Consider the following 26,480-nt stretch of genomic DNA (forward strand, 5'->3'; position numbering starts at 1 on the left):
GAGTGAATGAGACTTTCCTAAAGAAGTACGGTGCTATGACTTAAAGCATGTCTGCCAATAGAGACCAGCATATATAGAGTTAGATTCATACATTCATTGTTTGTCTCATACCATATTGCATTTATGTTTGTTTTGTAATCCTGCCATTTATGTTATAATGGATTTAACTGCCTTACTGAGTTTCTTTGAAACTCATTCCTTTTTGTACAATGTTTGTTAGACTATTCTACAGGTTCTGAGTATCATGACTGCTCGTATGAAGAAGCGCAAGGAGAAGAGGCATATCTCCAGGAAGGTGGTTGCGGTTACGACAATTACACTGAAGATCCCGCGAGTGGTTATGCTCCGTACGATGCTTAGTCCAACCATAGAGTGGAAGCACCCTTGTGCCATTTATGAGATTCATACTTATAGGGATATTGTCTATAAGATTGAGAACAATTTAGTTACCTTTTGTACCTGCTATTGGGATTAGATTCTATCCTGTTTTTTTCTCTTTTAGAACTACTTTTCCGGTGGTTGTAGAGTGGGATTTCGCCTCACTATACTTATTTGATTTAGACACTCTGATTATATTTAGTACTCTGATTTATATATGATTCATTCTTTCCTTATTTGGATCTATGGTTTATCTTTCGCACATCGATTATTATTGTTCATGATTATGTTATTGTTTATGTGGGAGGTTGATTACTTGATACCTGATCTTCGGGCTGTGGATCACACTCTCGGGTATGCCAGATTGGGTGCCGGCTGGGAGTATGTGAAGAAATCTCTTTTGCACCAATACGTCATGTATATTCTGTTGAGGAGATTTACAAGCCTCCCTGGAAGCTACGAAGGTCTGATCGTGTTACGGGTAGTTTCAACAGGGCGCTGGAGTGGTGCACACTTGCCCAAACACCGGCCGAAAGCAAAACTTTCGATTCTGTTCCCGATGATGCCTTCATGAAATCCCTGGTGATGTAAGTCCTCGATACTTAAATCACTCGCCACTCTCCCTTTTTTCTTTATATTTATATATTTCTGAATCCCGAAAAAATTTCTTGTTGCAGGAGTACTATGGACAACTTCCACAAACAGACGGAGGCAGCGTACCGGATTGGAAAGATGCATTCTAATCTTTCCAGGTTTCGAACAGAATCTTCATCCAAGGATTGGGAGATTGCGCGATTTCGGGATAGGCTTTGGGAGGAGGTAAAGGTATGGAATACTAAGATCCTACGTCTTTCTCAAGATCTGGATGTTGCTAATGGACAAATCCGTGGTTTCGAGCGAAGGGTTGTTAATCTTTCGGGGGAACTGAATAATTCCGAAGCCAAAGTTGAGGAGTTGCAGAAGCATATAGTTCCTCCTGGTCTTGATTGTATCCCTGTCGAAACCTGGAAGGCTTGCATCCATAAGTATTTAGGCAATAAGCCTTTTCGTAACTTGTTGGATATTTTGAATAACCATGCTTATCGCGATGGTCAGAATGTGGTGTTCGAATCAATTCTGAGGAGAAATCCAAATTTTGACACGGCTCCTCATCAACTTCTCTGTCATCCCTAAGTCTTTGTGAAACTGCAGCTTCCTCCTCCCGATTGGGCCAAAGATGTAGAAGATCTGCCTACTCCTAATCTGGACATTACGTTGTATCTCGACAATTCACCTCCTACAACTCCAATAATAGAGGAGATTGCAGAAAACAAGGAAGAAGATGACGCTCCAAATGTCAATCCGGAAGGCGTCAATCTTTCTTCCACAACAATCCAAAGAACTGTAGGAGATCGGGCCTGAACCTCGTCACCAGATTTTCTTTTCCTTCTTATCACAGCGACCGAAGATGAAGTTTCTTCATCAGTCAAAGGATAAGGATCCTGGAAAATCTAAACGATGGGTTCGGGATGCTCTTCCCAATTGTTGGTTAAGTTCTTGTTCTTTTTGTAGAAATGTTCCTTGTCCAAGATATCATGTCATCTCCCGAATGTAATTTTTGTTACTGAAATGTTTCTTGTCCAAGATGTTAGAATACTCTGTATATCCCAAACATTGTATAATTTGGCCCCTGTTGGCCTTTGAATGAATGAAAAGCCGTTTTTCGTGTTAATCATTGTCTGATTGCAACACTTCTTTGTCGTCCGGGGACTTAGCTTGGGGTCAAACTGAATCATCTTTGACTCACCCGATCAGTGTTTGAAGGTGGCGTTCGGTTTGTCCAAAGCCTTGTTCAATAGTTATACTCGGTGTACATCCGATATACCCGACCTCAAAAATTTCCTTATAACTTTTGTGATTTTCGAAGGTCCCACACGGTTTTACCCGATGCCTTTACTTGAAAATTTTCTTTATAATTTTTTCGGCTTTTGAAGGTCCCACTTAGTGCTACCCGATGCCTTTACCTTAGGAAGTAAAAAACTTCCTAGGCTTTTTAAGGTTCTGTTCGGAATTTATCCGATGCCCTTTACCTTAGAAAATTCTGCAAAATTTTCATCAAGGCTTTCGGAGGTCCCACTTGGTGCTACCCGATGCCTTTACCCAAAAGTTCCGGAGAGTATTTCGGGCTTTCGAAGGTCCCACTCAGTTTTACCCAATGCTTTTGATCAAATGTCTCATACAGTGTTACCCGAAGCCTTTTGATTCTAAATGTACTCTGCTATATACGGCCCCTAATCAAAAGATTTGGAAGTAAAAACCAGTATTCTGCATTAAGTAATTATAAATCAACTGGATCAAGGTTGATAAACAATCTTCAATAAAAATGTTGACAACTTTAAGAGAAATATTTCTTCGAATGCTTCGCGTTCCATGATAGGTCTAATGCGCGGTCGGTCGCCAGATCCTTCAGTTTATAAGCTCCCGAACCTACTTGCTTGATCACCATATACGGTCCTTCCCATGTTGGGTCTAATTTTCTCTAATGGCGTGGGTCCGACGCAAGAGTGTTCCTTAGAACCAAATCTCCCGTGTGGAACTGCCGATGTCTTACTCGAGTGTTGTAGTGAGAGGCTATTCTTCGATGATATTGTTGAGTTCGAGCTATTGCTCTTGCCCTAACTTCATCCAATAATTCCAGGCTATCTAATAAACCTTCTTCATTCGCTTATTCTTCGAACTCTTGTTCCCACTTCCTGCCATTATCTCAACTGGTGCAAGTGCTTCCTCACCATATGTTAATCTGAATGGAGTTTCTCCAGTAGGTGTTTGGACGGTCATTCGGTATGCCCAAAGGACATTTTGTAGTTCTTTGGTCCATAAGGATTTGTTGTCTTTGAGCCTTTTCTTGATTCCATCCAGTAGCATTCCGTTTGTCACTTCTACTTGACCATTACTTTGAGGATATGCAACGGACGACATTCGGTGGTCGATCATATAAGTATTGCAGAAGAGTTCGAACTGGGGGTTATCAAACTGAGTTCCGTGATCGGTCACCAATACCTTCGGAATTCCGAATCTGTGGATGATTGACTCCAGCACGAACTTCTCCATTTGTTTTTCTGTGATCGATGCCAGAGGAGCCGCCTCTACCCACTTTGTGAAGTAATCGATTGCTACGATTAGATACTCCTTTCTCCCCGTTGCTTTTGGGAATTTTAACCTCAAGTCTATTCCCCACATTGCAAATAGAATGGGGTTTAGAATTGATGTGAGTATTGTAGTAGGCTGCTTTGGCACGTTCGAATGTATCAGGCACTGATTGCAGGACCGAACGTATTTTATGGAATCTTCTTCCAACTTGGGCCAGTATAACCCTAGACGAAGGATTTTGTGCGCTAGGGCTCGTCCACCCATATGTGCTCCGCAAATACCTTCGTGAACTTTAGCCAACGTAGTTTTAGCTCCTTCCGGACCAACACATCTAAGTAAAGGTCCCGCAAAGGATTTTCAATATGGCCTTCCGTGTTGAATAGTAAATCTTGCTACATGAACTCTTACCGATCGTGCTTCTTTTAAATCCTCAGGGAGTTTATCATCCCGAATATACTCAATAATGGGGTCCATCCAGCATTTTTCGCTTTCTATATATGAAATGAGGTCGACCTTAGCGCTTGGGAAGTTCAGCTCCTCAATGTAGACCGATGGTTCCAAAGTTTTTGCCTTAGCGTTTTCCAACCTCGAGAGTTCATCTGCTACTAAATTCTCCTTTCAGGGTATTTGACATACCTTTATTTCTTTGAATTTCTTCCTTAGATTCTTGATCAGCTCTTGGTATTTCTGTAAGCGAGGTTCTTTTATTCTGTATTCTCCTTCTACTTGGTTGACGATAAGTTGAGAATCACTGTATACTATTGCTTCAGCTACTGCCAAAGCTTTGGCAAGCCTAAGTCCCACAGTGAAAGCTTCATACTCCGCCTCATTGTTACTTGTCGCGAACCCGAACCTTAGAGCATACCGAATCAGGAAACCTCCTGGACTTTTTAACAAAACACCCGCTCCCGAACCGAATTTATTGCTAGAACCATCAACATATATGTGCCACATACTTGGTAGGATAGGTTCTTTTTCCTCCTCGATCGGGGTTGTGGATTCCACCATAAAATCGACCAAAGCCTGTGCTTTTATAGCTGTTTGGGGCTTAAAATCCACCTGGAACTCCCCTAACTTGACCAACCATGCTACCATCCTTCCCGACAGATCAGGTTTGAACAAGACTTTTTTCAAAGGGAAATTAGTGAGCACCTCGATCGGATGAGCTTGGAAGTACGGTCTCAACTTTCGGGCTGCTACCATAAGTGCCAACGTCTGCTTCTTAATCGTCGAATATCTTGTTTCAAGATCCAGGAGTACATGACTGACATAGTAAATGGGCCACTGTTTCTTCTCTTCTCCCAAATGAGGATAGCATTCACGGCCAACTGTGATGACGCCAAATATACTTGCAAGATTTTGCCCTTCTCTAGCTGAGAAAGCAGTGATGGTTGCCAAAGTCTTTTCTTTAGTTCCTTGAATGCTTTTTGACATTCGTCTGTCCATCGAGCCTCTTTACTTCCCTTCAAATCCTTTAGGGCTTTGAAGAAAGGTAGGCATCTTTCTCCCGATTGTGATATAAATCGTGTCAAGGCTGCTATCCGTCCGGTCAAGCATTGAATATCACGAACAGTCTTTGGGGGATCCATATCGATCAAAGCTTGTATCTTGATAGGGTTTGCCTCAATTCCCCTTTGGGAAACCATAAATCCCAGGAATTTCCCTGAAGATACACCGAAGGCGCATTTCTCCGGATTTAGCTTCATCTGGTATCTTCTCAAAACGGAGAATACTTCCTTAAGACCTACAATGGGTTCGGCCCTCTAGAGACTCTTCACTAGCATGTCGTCGACGTATACCTCCATTTTTTTCCCTATCAGATTACTAAAGATCTTGTTTACAGCTCTCTGATATGTGGCTCCCGCATTCTTTAAACCGAATGGCATAACTTTGTAAAAATAACTCTCTCTATCGGTCATGAAAGCTGTGAATCTCTCATCTTTCTTGTTCATCAAAATTTGGTTATATCCCGAATAAGCATCCATGAAACTAAATGTTTCATACCCGGCTGTTGCGTCAATCAAAAGATCTATGCATGGTAAAGGGTAGCAGTCCTTCGAGCATGCTTTGTTGAGGTCTGTGTAATCAGTACACGTCCTCCACTTCCCGTTCGACTTTTTTACCGTTACGACATTAGCCAACCATGTTGGGCACTCGATGGTTTCAATAAAACCAGACTTCTTCAGTTTCTCGACCTCCCCTCTGATAGCCTCGTGCTTTTCAATTGAGAAGTTTCGTCTCCTCTGAATTACGGGCTTGACCTCTGAACTGATCCAAAGGTTGTGCTCGGCCACGGCTCGATCAATTCCTAGCATATCGTTTGCTGACCAGGCAAAAACATCTACGCTTTTCTAAAGAAAAGTTTTTAGTTCTTCCTTGAAGGATTCTGGTTGCTCTAACCCAATATATGTAGATTTTGTCTCATCTCCTGGCTATAAGCAGATTCGTTCTAATTTCTCCACTGGTTCGGGCCTTTGCATGGTATCTTCATCCCTATCATCCCTTAACTCAATCGGTAAGGCTGTGGCTTTTTCTGGTCCTTCCTTATCCTTTAGATAAGCCACATAACACTGTCGGGAGAGTTTTTCATCTAAAATTACTTGCCTAATTCTAGTGTCAGTAGGAAACTTGATCTTCATATGTTTTGGCGAAACTATAGCGCCTAGCTTTGTCAACGAAGGCCTACCGAGGATTATGTTGTAGGCAAGAAGATCCCAAACCACCAGAAAGTTAACCCAAATGATCGATTCTTTCAGGAAATTTCCTATCGAAAGATCTAACTGAACTGATCCCTCGGCTACGGCAGACAAACCAGTGAATCCATAAAGGTGTGTTGAAGATGGCTTCATCAGATCTTCCTCAAAATTTAGCTTCTGAAAAGCTTCATAAGAATGAAGATTAGCCGAAGATCCTGTGTCTACCAAGACCTTGTGTATCTCCCTTCGCCCGATTTCTACTTTGATAACTATTGCATCATCATGAGGCATGCTCACACCTCGCTCATCTTCTTCTCCGAACGTGATGGGAACTTCTTCCACTTTCTTTCTTTTCTGGGATTCTTCTAATCCCATGAATCTTGATTTGCCTTTAGCTTCCTCAGGGACTCAGGTCCGGGTCCTCTGAATATAGTGAGAATTGAGGATCTACTAGGTCCTACCAATTCCTTGCCTTTTTTAGATTTTTGAACCTCGACTCGACGCTCCCTGCTTGCCGAACGATCCTTTTCTTCATTCGTCGTTCTCTTCTCATCCTCCCAAACTTTCAAAAAACTTGTGAGATGCCCTTGATTAATTAATCTTTCAATATCTGCCTTGAGGTGCCTACTGTCATTAGTGCAGTGCCCAAAATCTTTGTGGAATCGACAATATCTCTCCATATTCTTTTCTCCCATCTTCCAAACTATCTTAGATGGCCATTTCAAAATATCTTGATTTTTAATCTGCATCAATATCTCCGATCGGGGAGTATTTAATGGTGTATACTCATCTTGATCAGGTGATCGCCGTCTCCAAGCCGGACGTGGCTTTTTGGCCCGATCACGATCCTGAGTAGGTTGCTTTTGTTTTTGGCTTTTCTCGGAGACCTTTTGCTCCTTGGTTGCAGTCTTAGACTCTCCTTGCCGTGCATCGAGTATCATTGCTACTTCCACCTGCTTTTTGACACCTTTGCACTAATTCAACATACGTGGATGGCATATCCTGAAGTAGATATTCCAATAGCTTTCGGTGAAACCCAGCCCTATCCTTGACCCGAAAACCCTGTTGTTTGTAGGTCCGACAACCCGAAGTAAAGCAAGAAGTCAGCTATGGGCCATTCCAGTGGAAGACTTGCTGGCTTGCTTGGAATCCATGAGTGTTGATGTCAGTGTTCCATTTATGGAAACTGCACCCTGATGAAGATGGAATTAGTTGATAGACTTCGAGTACTCTCTGGCTTGGTTCGAAGGCATTTCTACTTACTAGGTAAGTCACTTATTGTGTGTACAAAACCCCTTTATGTTTGGATTTTATCTGAGCCTTCATTTCCCTGTTTTGGACTTGTTGTTCTGATTGGTCGACTCATTGGTCGATTGGGCCAGTCGACCAATCCAATCAACCAATGAGATCTGATTTTGCTAATTAGGTCTTTGCTTGCTCTATTTAAGTCCAATCTCGAGTCTACTTCGTATTTTCTGCCACCAAACTCTTTGGAACGTACCAGAGCCCTCTGCAAGTCATCTCCCTTGCATCCTTGGTGATTTTCTTGACGGATCTTCGTTAGAACTCCTGCTTTTACACAAAAAGGTATGTGATCATCCTCTTCTATGTTCAATCTTTGATTCTTCATTATTTTTATTTCCTTTTCTGATTGAGGACAGTAGTAGTGATGTTGTATCTCTGTTGCAACCATCACTATACTCTTTCCCTCTCTTTTCCTAAGGATCTAAAGCTTGGTGGATGATCTTCATCAAGATCATCACTCGTTTTGAAGGAAAGCTTGTATTCATTCTCTTTCCTTATTTAGATTGATGTTCTTCAGTCTTAGATCTAATTTTCTTGAAGATCTATGCATGTTTTTCATGATTCCTTTATCACAAACAGTTATCCATCATCCTATTGTTCTTGTTCATGATTTTTACTATGGATTCTTCAAGAACCATGATTGATCTAATTATGGTAACTTTTTGTTTTCTAATTTGTAACTTGAAGACTTGATTTGATTAGTGTTTTGGAGTCCTCTATATACTAGCATATTGTCATTGTAGTTTACCCCTTGTTTAGTACCCTTTTGAACCACCAAATTCGGTTTCATATTCTAAAACTCTGATTTTTGAATGCCACTGTCTCTGTTGGTCGACTCATTGGTCGACTGAGGCAGTAGACCAATCCAATCGACCAATGAGTACAGCAACCTCATATTTGGTCTGTTTTGGATGTTTTGATATCTTCCTTCTAGGTATCTTTCCTAACATGTTATATATACTTGTTTAGGACTTTCTTCCCAAGTTTAGTCAAAGTCTTACTTGATTCCCTAAGATCCTTTGCGAGTTATATAAGGTAAGGATGGTTATTTCCTTAACTACATAGATTGCATGTTCTAGTTTCTATATTTGAATCTTTTTGGTTTATTTCCTTAATTAGATGCTTACATTGATATACTACTGATGTAACTACTTTGAATTACAGTAGCATTACTTGTTTATACAAAATCGATTCATGTATGATTTACTTACCAAATATATGCAAGTTGGATGTTATTATTTATTTCTTTCCATATAAGAAGTTACCATATATGTGACATGATGGAATTATGTCACGCCCTCCCAGCCGGTACCCTATCTGGCATACCCGAGAGTGTGATCCCACGCCCGAAGATCAGGTATCGAGTGATCAACCTCCCACATAAACAATAACATAATCATGAACAATCATAACATGAGTGCGGAAGATAAATCATAGATTCAATAAAGAAAGAATGAATCATAACTGAATCAGAATAATAGATATAATCGAGTATCAAACAGATAAGTAAAGCGAAACAAAATCCCACTTTACATCCAGCGGAAAAGTAGCTCTAAAAGAATAACTAGACAAAACCTAATCCCAGTAACAAGTACATTGGGTAACTAAATTATTCTCCACTTTATAGACAACATCCTTGTAGGTGTAAATCTCATAAATAGCACAAGGACGCTTCCACTCAATGGTCGGACTAAGCATCGTACGGAGCATAACCACTCGCGGGATCTTCAGAGTAATTGTGGTAACCGCAATCACCTTCCTGGAGATATGCCTCTTCGCCTTGCGCTTCTTCATAGGGACCGTCATAGTACTCAATACCTGCAGGATAGTCTAACAACATTGTACAATAAAGGAATGAGTTTCAAAGAAACTCAGTAAGGCAGTTAAAATCCATAATAACATAAATGGCAGAATTCCAGAACAAACATAAATGCAATATGATATGAGACAAACAATGAATGAATGAATCTAACTCTATGGATGCCGGTCTCTATTGGCAGACATGCTTTAAGCCATAGCACCGTACTTCTTTAGGAAAGTCCACTCACATCCTCAACCATTTAAGATATCTTGGATTCTCTCACGGATCATTTCACCGGTCTTGAGCAGCCGATTGGTAATGGGTCCTTCATCCCTCAGGACAAACCTTGGCAGGGGGTTAAGTCCACACACTCTCTCACAACCATTTGGTATAAGTACTGGCGCATGTCAGGGTAAAACCTAGCCAAATGCAAGTCTTCTACTTAGTTACATCAAGTCGGATCCAGATACTTCCATTCCTCGTCCCCGACGATCCTTTCCGGTATCCTTCACACTAGAGTCAGCGTATCCTATGGCACCAACCAACTCGGACTACGGACTCATCAACCCTATTGATCATCCACATATGGTAAACGGGAAGCTCTCACGTCCTCTCACGGGTTGGTTACCGGTCTTAAGCGCCCGTGAGCCCAAGTCTAACCATATGCAACCCTACCAATAAATGGCCCCCACAATGTGATTCCCTGTCCTCTCACGGGTTGGTTACCGGTCTTGAGCGCCCATGAATCCCCATTGCTACCACGGGTCGTTCGGTCTCAATACCCCTCCGATTAGGGTCTGACATAACAGGACATCCTAGCCAAACACTACTAGACAATCCTAGATATGTCATCCAACAGTTTAGGAAGGTGTCCAGAGGGCATCTCCGGAAACATCCCATAATATTCCCGTAGTAGTCCAAGGACAGAAGTGTCGAAAGGACACCTCTCCTTTCCAAACCATACTTAAGCATACACATGCATCAATTCATATCATCACATATATGGTAACTTCATATATGGAAAGAAATCAGTAATTACAATCACTTGTATAACATCGGTAAGTAAATCATACATGAATCAATTCAATATGAATAAGTAATGCTACTGTAATCAAAGCTATGCAACAGTAGTATATCATTGTAAGAATCTAATTTAGGAAACATATTAATGATATTCAAATATAGAAACTAGATTCATGCTATCTATGTAATTAAGGAAATAACCATCCTTACCTTTTATAACTCGCAAAGGAATCCTAAGAAATCAAGTAAGATCTTGGCAAACTTGAGAAGAAGGTCCTAAACAAGTATATACAACATATTAGGAAAGATCCCTAACAGCAAAGATATCAAAACATCCGAAACAGACCAAATCTGGAGTTGCTGTACTCATTGGTCGAGTGGATTGGTCGAGTGGTCCAGTCGACCAATCAGTCGACCAATGCAGACAGTAGCCTATAAAATCAGAGTTTTAAGATATGGAATCCGAATTTGGTGGTTCAAAAGGGTACTAATCAAGGGGTAGACTACATCAGTAGTATTCTAACATATAGGGGACCTCAAAACACTAATCAACTCAAGGTATCAAGATCCAAATTAGGAAACAAAAAGTTACCATAATTAACTCAAACATGGATCTTGATGAATTTGAAATAGAAAACAAAGACAAGAGCAATAGGAGGATGGATCATTGCTTTCGGTAATGAAAACATGAAAACATACATAGATCTTCATGGAATAAGGCTTAGAAGCATAAATCTAAATAAGGATATAAAACCTACCATATATGTAACTATCATGCATCATGAAGAACACATAGTATGGTAGAAGAGAACATCTAGAAATCTATAGATTATGGATCATGGAAAGAAAACACAAGAATTACTACTAACATGATCAACAAAAGAAGATCCAAAGAGATCAGAATTCAGATTAGAAGTTTAACAGAGATTAAATCGTGGTTTGATCATGAATCCTTCAAATGCTTGCAATGATCATGGTTAAGATCATTGTTCTAGCCTTAAATCCTTAGGATGATCATGAGAACATGTTCAGAGATGTTTGCAACAGAGGATGCAGCATCTCTTCTACTGTCTCAACTCAAAAAGGAAAGAAAAACAAAGATGGAGGAGAAGAAGAGAGAGTAGACATACCTTTTGATGCAAAAAGAAGAGTTCCGACGAAGATCCGTCAAGAAAACACCAAGGATGCAAGAGAGATGACTTGCAGAGGTCTTTGGTTCGTTCCAGAGGGTTTGGAGGCAGCAAATACGAAGTGGACTCGAGGTTGGACTTAAATAGAGCAAGAACAACCTAATTGCCAAAGACAGCACTCATTGGTCGAGTGGATTGGTCGACTGGCCCAGTCGACCAATCAGTCGACCAATGGCGACAAAGAAGGCCAAAACAGGGAATTGAAGGTCCAGATCAAATCCAATCCTAAAGGGGTTTTGCACACAAGTCAAGTGACTTACCTAATAGGTAGAAATGCCTTCAAACCAAGATAGAGAGCACTCCAAGTCCATCAACTAATTAGATCTTCATCAGGATTCAGTTTCCATAAATAGAACCTCATCATCAACTTTCATGGATTCAAAGCCGGACACCAAGTCCTCTCTTTGGGATGGCCCAAAGCTGACTTCTTACTTTACTTCGGGTCATCGGACCTACAAATAACAAGGTTTCCGGGTCAAGGTTAGGGCTGGGTTTCACATTCTCCCCCCCTTAAAGAAATTTCGTCCCCGAAATTGAAAGCGTACCTGTGCTTCCAAAGAGGTAAGGAAACTTCTCCTTCATATCTTCTTCCTTCTCCCAAGAAGCTTCTTCAGGGGTATGGTTCTTCCACCGAATCTTCACCAAAGGAATGGCGCGATTCCGCAGCTGCTTGTCCTTCCTATCCAGGATTTCGGCCGGTTCTTCATCATAGGTCAAATCAGCACTAAGTCCTTCAGGTGCTTGCTGCAAAATGTGTTCCGGATTCTCTATGTATTTTCGGAGCATCGAAATATGAAACACATTGTGCACACCAGCAAGAGGCGGAGGTAATGCTAATCGATACGCAACAGGTCCAACCTTTTCCAAAATCTCGAAAGGTCCAATGTAACGAGGGCTAAGCTTTCCCTTAACATTGAATCTCATCACACCCTTCATTGGTGAGACCTTCGGAAAGACTTTCTCTCCAACTTGAAATTCCAAATCGGTCCTTCTCTTATCAAGCATAAGATTTCTGTCTTGGATCAGGCGAGACTTAATCCTTTCTCTTATCATATCTACCATAGCACTTGTAGCTTCAATCATCTCTGGACCTAAGACTTTTCTTTCTCCTGTCTCGAGTCCAAGACAAAGGTGTCCTACAAGTACTACCATACAAAGCCTTGAATGGAGCCATGCCTATTGTTGCTTGATAACCGTTGTTATAGGCAAACTCAACCAAAGCTAGGTGTTCATCCCCATTACCACCCATATCCACCACACAAGATCTCGAGCATGTCTTCCAATGTCCGAATTGTCCGCTCGGATTGTCCATCGATCGTGGATGATGAGCTGTACTCAAGTTCAATTGGGTTCCCAAGGCCTTCTGCAAACTATTCCAAAACCTTGAGGTGAACCTAGGATCACGATCCGAAACAATACTCAATGGCACACCATGCAGACGAACCACATTATCCACATAAAGCCTGGCTAGCTTATCCAGAGTATGAGTGATCTTCATAGGAATGAAATGGGCTGATTTGGTCAACCTATCAACAATCACCCACACAGTGTCATTGCCTTTACTTGTCCGAGGCAAACTAGTCACAAAGTCCATGGAGATATCCTCCCACTTCCAACTAGGAATAGGAAGAGGCTGAAGTAATCCAGATGGAGGTTGTCGAACGGCTTTCACACGTTGGCAAGTCTCACACTTGGCAACAAAATCATCAACATCCGCCTTTAGACCAATCCACCGGAAATGTTCCTTCAAGTCCTTGTACATCTTGGTGCTTCCGGGTGTACTGAAAGACCGACTGGTGTGCTTCCTTCAATATTTCTTTCTTAACTTCTTCGTTTGCAGGCACACACAGTCTTCCTCTAAACAACAAAGCACCATCCATGGATATACCAAAGTCGGGGTCCGACTCAGGATTCGAAGAAATCTTCTCAACTTTGGTCAAAAACTCTTGATCGAACTCTGCAGAGCAACAATCTTATCTCTAAGACCAGATCTTGCCGTCATGGCAGAAAGAATAAAATCAGAATTCTCAGGAACGATTTCCAAATCAAAACTCTCAATAGAAGACCACAATGGTAAACTCAAAGCATTCAAATCCAAAGTCTTCTTCTGGTTCTTCCTACTAAGAGCATCGGCAACAACATTTGCTTTCCCGGGATGATACCGAATATCACAATCATAATCGGAGACTAGTTCCAACCATCTCCTTTGTCTCATGTTCAACTCCTTTTGGGTAAAGAAGTATTTCAAACTCTTATGATCCATGAAAATGGCAATCTTCTCACCGTAGAGATAATGTCTCCAAATCTTCAAAGCGAAGACAACGGCGGCAAGTTCTAGATCGTGAGTGGGGTAATTCCGCTCATAATCCTTCAATTGCCGAGAAGCATAGGCTACGACCTTGCCATGTTGCATCAGTACACAACCCAAACCAATCTTTGACGCATCGGTATAAATTGTCATACCACCGGAACTATCGGGTATAGTCAAAACCGGGGCACTTGTCAATCTATCTTTCAACTCTTGGAAATTCTTCTCACAGCGTCGGACCAAACAAACTTCTCTTCTTTCCTGGTCAACTTAGTCATAGGAGCAGCCAACCGAGAAAAGTTCTCAATAAACCTTCGGTAGTAACCCGCCAATCCAAGAAAACTTCTTATTTCCGTTCGACTTCGGTCTCTCCCAATCAGCCACAGCTTGGACCTTTTCAGGATCGACACGAATACCTTCGGCTGAAACTACATGACCAAGGAATACCACTCTCTTTAGCCAGAAATCACACTTGCTAAACTTAGCAAACAACTTCTTTTCTCGCAACCTTTGCAAAGTGAAACTTAGATGACTCGCATGCTCTTCTTCGCTCTTCGAATAGATCAAGATGTCATCAATGAAAACAATCACAAACTTATCAAGCACATCATGAAATACTCGGTTCATGAGGTCCATGAACACCGCAGGAGCATTGGTCAATCCGAAGGGCATGACTCTAAACTCGTAGTGACCATACCGCGTTCGGAAAGCTGTCTTGAAGATATCACTAGACTTCACTTTCAATTGGTGATATCCGGACCTTAAGTCAATCTTCGAGAACACAACTGCACCCTTCAACCGATCGAAGAGATCATCGATTCGGGCAGCGGATATCTATTCTTGATAGTCAACTTATTCAACTCACGGTAGTCGATGCACAAGCGCATACTACCGTCTTTCTTCTTGACGAACAAGACCGGAGCTCCCCAAGGTGACACACTAGGCTGCACGAAACCTCTATCAATGAGCTCATTCAACTGATTTTGCAACTCTTTCAACTCGGTAGGAGCCATCCTATACGGAGCTTTAGATACCGGTGCAGCACCGGGGACGAGATCAATAGAGAATTCGACATCTCTGTCCGGAGGCACTCTGATAAATCATCGGGGAAGACATCAACAAAGTCGCAGACAACTCGACTTCATCGACTCTTTTCTCCACTATACCCTTGCCTTCGGATGAAGCATCATCCACTAGGGCATAGACTTGCATCGGTCACAGACAGCACCTTCTTACAAACCCTTCTCTTTTCACCCTGAAATTCAAAGACCGGACTTCCACAAATATGGAACTGAATCTTCTTTGAGGAACAAAGGAACACGGCTTTGTGGGCTGTCAACCAATCGATTCCCAAAATAACATCGAAGTCCTTCATGTCAAGAATCACAAAATTGGCTTCCAAGTTCTTCTCACCAATCAACACGGGACATTTAGATAACCCCTTATCTAGTTTCACAACAGGACCAGTAGGTGTACTAATCAATAAACAACTAGACAACTTCTCGGGGATTAGGTTAGTCTTCTTGATGAATGCGAGATGACATGAACGAATGAGATGCACCCGTATCAAATAAGACAAATGCGAAATAGAAGCGACTAACAATGTACCCGTAATCACATCATGGCTTGGATCCTGCTCGTCTTGGAAATCTGAAAACTCTACCGAGAGGGAGGAGCGGGGAGCACTCTTCACCACTTGGGGCGGGGCTCTTTGGGCGGGCCGCTTCGGACAGAGCACGAGCAAAATGACCAGCTTGCTTGCGGTAGAAGCAAACAGGATTGCTTGGATCCAACAGGGGTGGCTGCAACGAGAGGGCTTCGAACAAAAGGCCTTGCACTTGCACTTGCACTTGCACTTGCACTTGCTGGTGGTCGGTTTCCGCCATCTTGTTTAAAGCGGCGGGCTGCTGAAAACCCGTGTTCTAACCTACACTCTTAGCCCGAAAGGTAGGAGTGGGGTAGGGTGTAGGTATCACAAACCGACGGTCATTGCGATCCACCAAACCAGAATTCCTTGATCGCCAAGGCTTTTGCACACGAGCACTTTCCTTCTCTGTTTCTTCCAACTTCTTCGAGTTCCGCACTACTTGAGCATAGCTCACTATAGGCTGGATCTGTGAGGTAAGCTTTAATGGCGGGCGCAGTCCTTTGAAGAACTTCTTTGCTTTGGCGAGGTCCTCCTTCAAAGAATCGGAGCAAAGAAATGAAGCTCCTCGAACTTCTGTTGGTACTCCAACACAGACGAGTTCCTTGAGTCGGAATCATAAACTCGGCTTCCTTCGCATCCTTCACCGCCTCGGGAAAGTAGTTCATACAAAAAGCCTCTTTGAATAACTCCCAAGTTACAACTCCCGCATGCAAACCTTCCAAAACAGGACGAGTGGAGATCCACCATGCATCGGCTTCTTGTTGCAACACTTCTGCTCAGCAAACAAAATCTTACGAGCTTCCGAGCATTGCGGATGTCGGAAAGCCTTCTCCAACTCACGAAGCCACTTGTTAGGAAACAAGGGGTCCTTGGTAACTCCAGCCAAAGTGGGTACTTGCATCTTGGGAAAACTCTCCATCGGGCGAGTATGAGGAGTTCAGCTAAACCTCCCGCATTCGGGACTGCGGCATGAGGATTCACATTAGCACCAGCCCGGGTCTCATTATGCGAGTCATGAAACCCACCAACATCTGGTTGAACCGAGCTGCTTCTTTGTTGCATCATATTGCCCATAATATTGGCAATATCTACGAAACTTCCAACATTCGGGGCACCGGGGATCTCATGAGTACCCGATCAGCATTTGGTATCTCACCACCTCCATGAGGTACTTCACCACCTCCATGACCACTGGATTCACCACGCCCACTTCTCAAAGTAACCATTCTGCAAAACCGAGAACATCAAAATACCGAATTTCGAAGATTCAACATAAACCACAAGTCCAAATGATTTGAAAACTTAAATCATGCTCAAATATATCCATATAGTCATCAAACATTATTCCATAAGGCAAAAATCACATTTTCCAAAAATTCAACAGCAAATGAGGTCACTGTGACCATTGGTCGAGTGATTGGTCGAGTGACCCAGTCGACCAATGAGTCGACCAATGAAGACAGAATGCGAAAATTCGCATTATAAGCCTCATTTTCACATTCCAACCTCATTCTAACTTCTTCCAAAGGTGAGAGAGCTCTAGGGAAAATATCCAAGAGTTCCCACAAGTGTTCTTGAGGTGATTTAGTGCTTCAACAACAACACCACAACACACCATCTTCACAAACAAGGTAAATCTCTCATTCTTCCTTCTATTTTCATCTTCTCATGCTTGCATTTCAATAAAACCATGCTTTACTTGTATCCAATGCTAGAAATCATGCTAAGGAATGCTTAGAAACATATTCCCTAGGTTTTAAACACAATGCCATGCATAGACAACAAGTTTTAACACATTGGTGCTCATCTCGCAAAGTTTTATACCGAAATCGATATCTTTAGAAAAATTTCGTTTTCTCTCAAACCGCTTGAAATTTTCGCACGAGATCAAATGCTACATGCTCAAGATGACATTGTAGATAGGTCCATACAATTTGATTTAACCAATTTCAACTTTTCAAAAATCCAATTTTGACCTAAATTGCAAAATCCCCAAATTTCTTCTTGCTGAATTTTTCGCTTTAATCCAAGTTTTCGATCGATTTTCATCAAAACAACTTCATAGACATGATATTCCAAGTATTGTGCACATGCTAGTATGTTCAAATCAAATTTCCCCCAAATTTGAAATTTTCCGAAAAATTACGAAAATACCCTTTTGGCTCAAATCTTAAAATAGCACTAATTGGAATTGTCTCTTGTCTCTTCCACAGATACACCATGCAGAGGGGAGGACGAGGAGGAGGTAGAGGTCGTGGTCGCATCGTAGGTGCTCTTAGGGGCAGAGGTCAGGTTCCTTTCGAGCCTAGAGAGGAGGTTAGGAGACCGGACATGTTTGACACACCACAGGCCGAGTTCTGTACGAGGCCTACTTCAGCTATTGTAACATCGAGATGGGGCGTCTACTTCACTTACGCCAGCTCAGAGCCTTTAGGATTCGGCAGAGGTTCGACACTTTGCGGTGGACTCATCTCTTCACCGAGGATTTGCCGGTATACCCGGAGCTAGTGAGGTTGTTCTTCAGCAACCTTACTTACACGAGAGGAGGCTCGGGGCCGGGGACATCCACTCGGACTTGTCCTCGGGAGCGGGGCCTTCCCGGACTCGGATTCGCTTCTCTACCCGGACACCGGCTGAGATCTTGCGGGTCCCTTACTATCCACGGCGGTGTGTGTGGATACTGCAGGAGCAGATCTGGACAGCCATCTGATGCCGTACGAGCTTCGCGAGATATGCTCTACGCTATGGGATAGCCGTCGATGCTACACACCGTGGACTAGCGGACGGATGACGGGTTCTGCACGTATTATCGGTCGCATAGTCGGCCGAAACATCATGCCGAAGCCGGACATCACCATCGGGTCACGGTGATGGAGGCCTTAGTCATCTACCGCATCTACATGGGCTTCGAGATCGATCTCTCCTACATCATTCAGCAGGTCATGCTTGGACTTAGTTCTGCGGCCTAGCATGCGGAACCTTTGCTATGGGAGGCTTCGACTTTGATCTTCGGGCATTTCGGGGTGAGTTTCGAGGATACACCGATGGACACTAGATCACGGGGATACCCCATTGGGACTCGGACCATTCGCCGGATGAGACTACATCGATCGAGAGAGATCTCCTGGTCCGGAGGGTGAGGATGAAAATGAATCGGAGGATGAGGATCGGGGATCGGGGGATGGAGGAGAGGATATCGGTCCCGATAGTGATGATCGGGCCGGAGAAGATGCAGATATGCGCGAGGCTGAGCCTTGTGCATCACGAGTTTCCTTCATCACACTTCGAGGTAGGTGGCCCTTCACATGCGGTTCCGGAGACTTCGGATCTTGGTGCACGAGATGAGATCGATGACTTCCATGCTAGAGAGGATGGAGGTCGGACAGGAGCGAGATGTACGAGAGGATGGAGTCACGACGGGATAGGATAGAGCATCGGGTGACTCGGCTAGCGAGAGGAGTTCGGAGCATACGAGGATCGGAGTAGATCACCTAGATAGACTGTACTTTAGGATTTTCCATTTATGCATTTCAGATGTAATCCTTGTAAAAACTTTTGAAATTAATGAAGTTCATTTTATTTCTCTTTAATTATTGTATGTTATACAACTTTCTTTTCCTTGCATTAATGTCATTTGTTCAAGTATAATTATGGTATGTTATTCAGAAATGTTCTGTTATGCCTCAAAGGTCAAGTTTCTAATTCAGTGTTCTATTATTCACTTCTAAGAGTAGATGAGTCATTTCAGATCAATGACCCAGGAATGTTCAGTTGTTGTCTTTTGTGGTTAGGATCTCCTCGAAGCTTGGGCTCTGATACCAATCATGTCACGCCCTCCCAGCCCGGTACCCTATCCGGCATACCCGAGAGTGTGATCCACAGCCCGAAGATCGGGTATCGAGTGATCAACCTCCCACATAAACAATAACATAATCATGAACAATCATAACATGAGTGCGGAAGATAAATCATAGATTCAATAAAGAAAGAATGAATCATAACTGAATCAGAATAATAGATATAATCAGAGTATCAAACAGATAAGTAAAGCGAAACAAAATCCCACTTTACATCCAGCGGAAAAGTAGCTCTAAAAGAATAACTAGACAAAACCTAATCCCAGTAACAAGTACATTGGGTAACTAAATTATTCTCCACTTTATAGACAACATCCTTGTAGGTGTAAATCTCATAAATAGCACAAGGACGCTTCCACTCAATGGTCGGACTAAGCATCGTACGGAGCATAACCACTCGCGGTGTCACGCCCTCCCAGCCGGTACCCTATCTGGCATACCCGAGAGTGTGATCCACAGCCCGAAGATCAGGTATCGAGTGATCAACCTCCCACATAAACAATAACATAATCATGAACAATCATAACAAGTGTGCGGAAGATAAACCATAGATCCAATAATGAAAGAATGAATCATAAACGAATCAGAATAATAGATATAATCAGAGTATCAAACAGATAAGTAAAGTGAAGCAAAAATCCCACTTTACATCCAGCGGAAAAGTAGCTCTAAAGAATAAACTAGACAACATCTAATCCCAGTAGCAAGTACATTGGGTAACTAAATTATTCTCCACTTTATAGACGACATCCTTGTATGTATAGATCTCATAAATAGCACAAGGACGCTTCCACTCGATGGTCGGACTAAGCATCGTACGGAGCATAACCACTCGCGGGATCTTCAGAGTAATTGTGGTAACCGCAATCACCTTCCTGGAGATATGTCTCTTCACCTTGCGCTTCTTCATAGGGACCATCATAGTACTCAAGACTGCAGGATAGTCTAACAACATTGTACAATAAAGGAATGAGTTTCAAAGAAACCAAGAAGGCGATTTAAAATCCATAATAACATAAATGGCAGGATTCCAGAACAAACATAAATGCAATATGATATGAGACAAACAATGAATGAATGAATCTAACTCTATGGATGCTGGTCTCTATTGGCAGACATGCTTTAAGTCATAGCACCGTACTTCTTTAGGAAAGTCCACTCACATCCTCAACCATTTAAGATATCTTGGATTCTCTCACGGATCATTTCACCGGTCTTGAGCAGCCGATTGGTAATGGGTCCTTCATCCCTCGGGACAAACCTTGGCAGGGGGTTAAGTCAACACACTCTCTCACAACCATTTGGTATAAGTCTTGGCGCATGTCGGGGTAAAACCTAGCCAAATGCAAGTCTTCTACTTGGTTACATCAAGTCAGATCCAGATACTTCCATTCCTCGTCCCTGACGATCCTTTCCAGTATCCTTCACACTAGAGTCAGCGTATCCTATGGCACCGACCAACTCGGACTACGGACTCATCAACCCTATTGATCATCCACATATGGTAAACGGGAAGCTCTCACGTCCTCTCACGGGTTGGTTACCGGTCTTAAGCGCCCGTGAGCCCAAGTCTAACCATATGCAACCCTACCAATAAATGGCCCCCACAATGTGATTCCTGTCCTCTCACGGGTTGGTTACCGGTCTTGAGCGCCCATGAATCCCCATTGCTACCACGGGTCGTTCGGTCTCAATACCCCTCCGATTAGGGTCTGACATAACAGGACATCCTAGCCAAACACTACTAGACAATCCTAGATATGTCATCCAACAGTTTAGGAAGGTGTCCAGAGGGCATCTCCGGAAACATCCCATAATATTCCCGTAGTAGTCCAAGGACGAAGTGTCGAAAGGACACCTCTCCTTTCCAAACCATACGTAAGCATACACATGCATCAATTCATATCATCACATATATGGTAACTACATATATGGAAAGAAATCAGCATTACAATCACTTGTATAACATTGGTAAGTAAATCATACATGAATCAATTCAATATGAATAGGTAATGCTACTGTAGTCAAAGTTATGCAACAGTAGTATATCATTGCAAGAATCTAATTTAGGAAACATATTCATGATATTCAAATATAGAAACTAGATTCATGCTATCTATGTAATTAAGGAAATAACCATCCTTACCTTTTATAACTCGCAAAAGGATCTTAAGAAATCAAGTAAGATCTTGGCAAACTTGAGAAGAAGGTCCTAAACAAGTATATACAACATATTAGGAAAGATCCCTAACAGAAAATATATCAAAACATCCGAAGCAGACCAATTCCGGAGTTGTTTGTACTCATTGGTCGAGTGGATTGGTCGAGTGGTCCGATCGACCAATCGATCGACCAATGCAGACGATAGCCTATAAAATCAGAGTTTTAAGATATGAAATCCGAATTTGGTGGTTCAAAAGGGTACTAATCAAGGGGTAGACTACATCAGTAGTATTCTAGCATATAGGGGACCTTAAAACACTAATCAAATCAAGGTATCAAGATCCAAATTAGGAAACAAAAAGTTACCATAATTAACTCAAACATGGATCTTGATGAATTTGAAATAGAGAACAAGGACAAGAACTATAGGAGGATGGATCATTGCTTTCGGTAATGAAAACATGAAAACATGCATAGGTCTTCATGGAATAAGGCTTAGAAGCATAAATCTAAATAAGGAAATAAAACCTACCATATATGTAACTATCATGCATCATGAAGAACACATAGTAAGGTAGAAGAGAACAACTAGAATTCTATAGATTATGGATCATGGAAAGAAAACACAACCATTAACCACTAACATGATCAATGAAAGAAGATCCAAAGAGATCAGAATTCAGATTAGAAGATTAACAGAGATTAAATCATGGTTTGATCATGAATCCTTCAAAAGCTTGCAATGATCTTGGTTAAGATCATTGTTCTAGCCTTAAATCCTTAGGATGATCATGAGAACATGTTCAGAGATGTTTGCAACAGAGGATGCAGCATCTCTTCTACTGTCTCAACTCAAAAAGGAAAGAAAAACAAAGATGGAGGAGAAGAAGAGAGAGTAGACATACCTTTTGATGCAAAAAGAAGAGTTCCGACGAAGATCCGTCAAGAAAACACCAAGGATGCAAGAGAGATGACTTGCAGAGGTCTTTGGTTCGTTCCAGAGGGTTTGGAGGCAGCAAATACGAAGTGGACTCGAGGTTGGGCTTAAATAGAGCAAGAATCAACCTAATTGCCAAAGACAGCACTCATTGGTCGAGTGGATTGGTCGACTGGCCCAGTCGACCAATCAGTCGACCAATGCTGACAGCAAGGCCAAAACAGGGAATTGAAGGTCCAGATCAAATCCAAACCTAAAGGGGTTTTGCACACAAGTCAAGTGACTTACCTAATAGGTAGAAATGCCTTCAAACCAAGATAGAGAGCACTCCAAGTCCATCAACTAATTAGATCTTCATCAGGATTCAGTTTCCATAAATAGAACTTCATCATCAACTTTCATGGATTCAAAGCCAGACACCAAGTCCTCTACTGGGATGGCCCAAAGCTGACTTCTTACTTTACTTCGGGTCATCGGACCTACAAACAACAAGGTTTCCGGGTCAAGGTTAGGGCTGGGTTTCACATTCTCCCCCCCTTAAAGAAATTTCGTCCCCGAAATTGAAAGCGTACCTGTGCTTCCAAAGAGGTAAGGAAACTTCTCCTTCATGTCTTCTTCCTTCTCCCAAGAAGCTTCTTCAGGGGTATGGTTCTTCCACCGAATCTTCACCAAAGGAATGGCGCGATTCCGCAGCTGCTTGTCCTTCCTATCTAGGATTTCGGCCGGTTCTTCATCATAGGTCAAATCAGCACTAAGTCCTTCAGGTGCTTGCTGCAAAATGTGTTCCGGATTCTCTATGTATTTTCGGAGCATCGAAATATGAAACACATTGTGCACACCAGCAAGAGACGGAGGTAATGCTAATCGATACGCAACAGGTCCAACCTTTTCCAAAATCTCGAAAGGTCCAATGTAACGAGGGCTAAGCTTTCCCTTAACATTGAATCTCATCACACCCTTCATTGGTGAGACCTTCAGAAAGACTTTCTCTCCAACTTGAAATTCCAAATCGGTCCTTCTCTTATCAGCATAAGATTTCTGTCTCGACTGGGCAGACTTAATCCTTTCTCTTATCATATCAACCATAGCACTTGTAGCTTCAATCATCTCAGGACCTAAGACTTTTCTTTCACCTGTCTCAGTCCAGTACAAAGGTGTCCTACAAGTACTACCATACAAAGCCTTGAATGGAGCCATGCCTATGGTTGCTTGATAACTGTTGTTATAGGCAAACTCAACCAAAGCTAGGTGTTCATCCCAATTACCACCCATATCCACCACACAAGATCTGAGCATGTCTTCCAATGTCTGAATTGTCCGCTCAGATTGTCCATCAGACTGTGAAACCCAGCCCTAACCTTGACCCGGAAACCTTGTTATTTGTAGGTCCGATGACCCGAAGTAAAGTAAGAAGTCAGCTTTGGGCCATCCCAGTAGAGGACTTGGTGTCTGGCTTTGAATCCATGAAGGTTGATGATGAGGTTCTATTTATGGAAACAGAATCCTGATGAAGATCTAATTAGTTGATGGACTTGGAGTGCTCTCTATCTTGGTTTGAAGACATTTCTACCTACTAGGTAAGTCACTTGACTTGTGTGCAAAACCCCTTTAGGATTGGATTTGATCTGGACCTTCAATTCCCTGTTTTGGCCTTCTTTGTCGGCATTGGTCGATCGATTGGTCGATCGGGGCGATCGACCAATCCACTCGACCAATGGGTGCTGTCTTTGGCAATTAGGTTGATTCTTGCTCTATTTAAGTCTAACCTCGAGTCCACTTCGTATTTGCTGCCTCCAAACCCTCCGGAACGAACCAAAGACCTCTCGCAAGTCATCTCTCTTGCATCCTTGGAGTTTTCTTGGCGGATCTTCGTCGGAACTCTTCTTTTTGCATCAAAAGGTATGTCTACTCTCTCTTCTTCTCCTCCATCTTTGTTTTTTTTTCCTTTTTGAGTTGAGACAGTAGAAGAGATGCTGCATTCTCTGTTGCAAACATCTCTGAACATGTTCTCATGATCATCCTAAGGATTTAAGGCTAGAACAATGATCTTAACCATGATCATTGCAAGCTTTTGAAGGATTCATGATCAAACCATGATTTAATCTCTGTTAATCTTCTAATCTGAATTCCGATCTCTTTGGATCTTCTTTCATTGATCATGTTAGTGGTTAATGGTTGTGTTTTCTTTCCATGATCCATAATCCATAGAATTCTAGTTGTTCTCTTCTACCTTACTATGTGTTCTTCATGATGCATGATAATTACATATATGGTAGGTTTTATTTCCTTATTTAGATTTATGCTTCTAAGCCTTATTCCATGAAGACCTATGTATGTTTTCATGTTTTCATTACCGAAAGCAATGATCCATCCTCCTATAGTTCTTGTCCTTGTTTTCTATTTCAAAATTCATCAAGATCCATGTTTGATTTATTTATGGTAACTTTTTGTTTCCTAATTTGGATCTTGATACCTTGATTTGATTAGTGTTTTGAGGTCCCCTTTATGTTAGAATACTACTGATATAGTCTCCCACCCCCTTATTAAAACCCTTTTTAACCCACCAAATTCGGATTTCATATCTTAAAACTCTGATTTTATAAGCTACTGTCTGCATTGGTCGACTGATTGGTCGACTGGACCACTCTGTCACGCCCTCCCAGCCGGTACCCTATCTGGCATACCCGAGAGTGTGATCCACAGCCCGAAGATCAGGTATCGAGTGATCAACCTCCCACATAAACAATAACATAATCATGAACAACCATAACAAGAGTGCGGAAGATAAATCATAGATCCAATAATGAAAGAATGAATCATAAACGAAAGGGAATAATAGATATAATCAGAGTGTCAAACAGATAAGTAAAGTGAAGCAAAAATCCCACTTTACATCCAGCGGAAAAGTATCTCTAAAGAATAAACTAGATAAAATCTAATCCCAGTAGCAAGTACATTGGGTAACTAAACTATTCTCCACTTTGTAGACGACATCCTTGTAGGTGTAGATCTCATAGATAGCACAAGGACGCTTCCACTCAATGGTCGGACTAAGCATCGTACGGAGCATAACCACCCGTGGGATCTTCAGAGTAATTGTGGTAACCGCAATCACCTTCCTGGAGATATGTCTCTTCGCCTTGCGCTTCCTCATAGGGACCGTCATAGTACTCGGTAGACTGCAGGATAGTCTAACAACATTGTACAATAAAGGAATGAGTTTCAAAGAAACTCGATGAAGGCGATTAAAATCCATAATAACATAAATGGCGGGATTCGGGAACAATCATAAATGCAATATGATATGAGACAAACAATGAATGAATGAATCTAACTCTAGGTATGCTTGGTCTCTATTGGCGGACATGCTTTAAGTCATAGCACCGTACTTCTTTAGGAAAGTCCACTCACATCCTCAACCATTTAAGATATCTTGGATTCTCTCACGGATCATTTCACCGGTCTTGAGCAGCCGATTGGTAATGGGTCCTTCATCCCTCGGGACAAACCTTGGCGGGGGTTAAGTCAACACACTCTCTCACAACCATTTGGTATAAATGCTGGCGCATGTCAGGGTAATACCTAGCCAAATGCAAGTCTTCTACTTGGTTACATCAAGTCAGATCCAGATACTTCCATTCCTCGTCCCTGACGATCCTTTCCGGTATCCTTCACACTAGAGTCAGCGTATCCTATGGCACCGACCAACTCGGACTACGGACTCATCAACCCTATTGGTTATCCACATATGGTAAACGGGAAGCTCTCACGTCCTCTCACGGGTTGGTTACCGGTCTTAAGCGCCCGTGAGCCCAAGTCTAACCATATGCAACCCTACCAACAAATGGCCCCCACAATGTGATTCCTGTCCTCTCACGGGTTGGTTACCGGTCTTGAGCGCCCATGAATCCCCATTGCTACCACGGGTCGTTCGGTCTCAATACCCCTCCGATTAGGGTCTCGACATAACAGGACATCCTAGCCAAACACTACTAGACAATCCTATATATGTCATCCAACGGTTTAGGAAGGTGTCCAGAGGGCA

At 42.3% G+C, this 26,480-nt stretch overlaps 2 protein-coding genes across 2 annotated transcripts; both read right to left on the bottom strand.

The window, feature by feature from the left end:
• Window positions 1-3,060: 3,060 nt before the first annotated feature.
• LOC149010857 (uncharacterized) lies at window positions 3,061-4,953 on the bottom strand. Its single transcript, XM_089162488.1, has 2 exons — window positions 4,144-4,953; window positions 3,061-3,642 (listed from the first exon to the last, which is right to left on the bottom strand). Exons 1-2 carry the CDS (start codon window positions 4,951-4,953, stop codon window positions 3,061-3,063), a joined length of 1,392 nt encoding a protein of 463 aa, XP_089018614.1.
• A 986-nt stretch (window positions 4,954-5,939) lies between these two features.
• On the bottom strand, window positions 5,940-6,494 carry LOC149010858 (uncharacterized). The gene has a single exon (XM_089162489.1). The coding sequence runs from the start codon at window positions 6,492-6,494 to the stop codon at window positions 5,940-5,942; it is 555 nt and encodes a 184-aa protein (XP_089018615.1).
• Window positions 6,495-26,480: the final 19,986 nt, after the last annotated feature.

Source organism: Hakea prostrata, chromosome 7 (genome assembly GCF_041222555.1).
Source record: "Hakea prostrata isolate BN-2017 chromosome 7, UWA_Hpros_2, whole genome shotgun sequence".
Classification (NCBI taxonomy): Eukaryota; Viridiplantae; Streptophyta; class Magnoliopsida; order Proteales; family Proteaceae; genus Hakea; species Hakea prostrata.

Excerpts from the sequence above, each read along its gene's own strand:
- LOC149010858 (XM_089162489.1), bottom strand. The coding sequence starts at position 6,494 with ATGCCTCATGATGATGCAATAGTTATCAAAGTAGAAATCGGGCGAAGG.
- LOC149010857 (XM_089162488.1), bottom strand. The coding sequence starts at position 4,953 with ATGGACAGACGAATGTCAAAAAGCATTCAAGGAACTAAAGAAAAGACT. Across the intron at positions 3,643-4,143 it reads AGAAATTCAAAGAAATAAAG|CCTACTACAATACTCACATC; the intron begins GTATGTCAAATA and ends GTGCCAAAGCAG.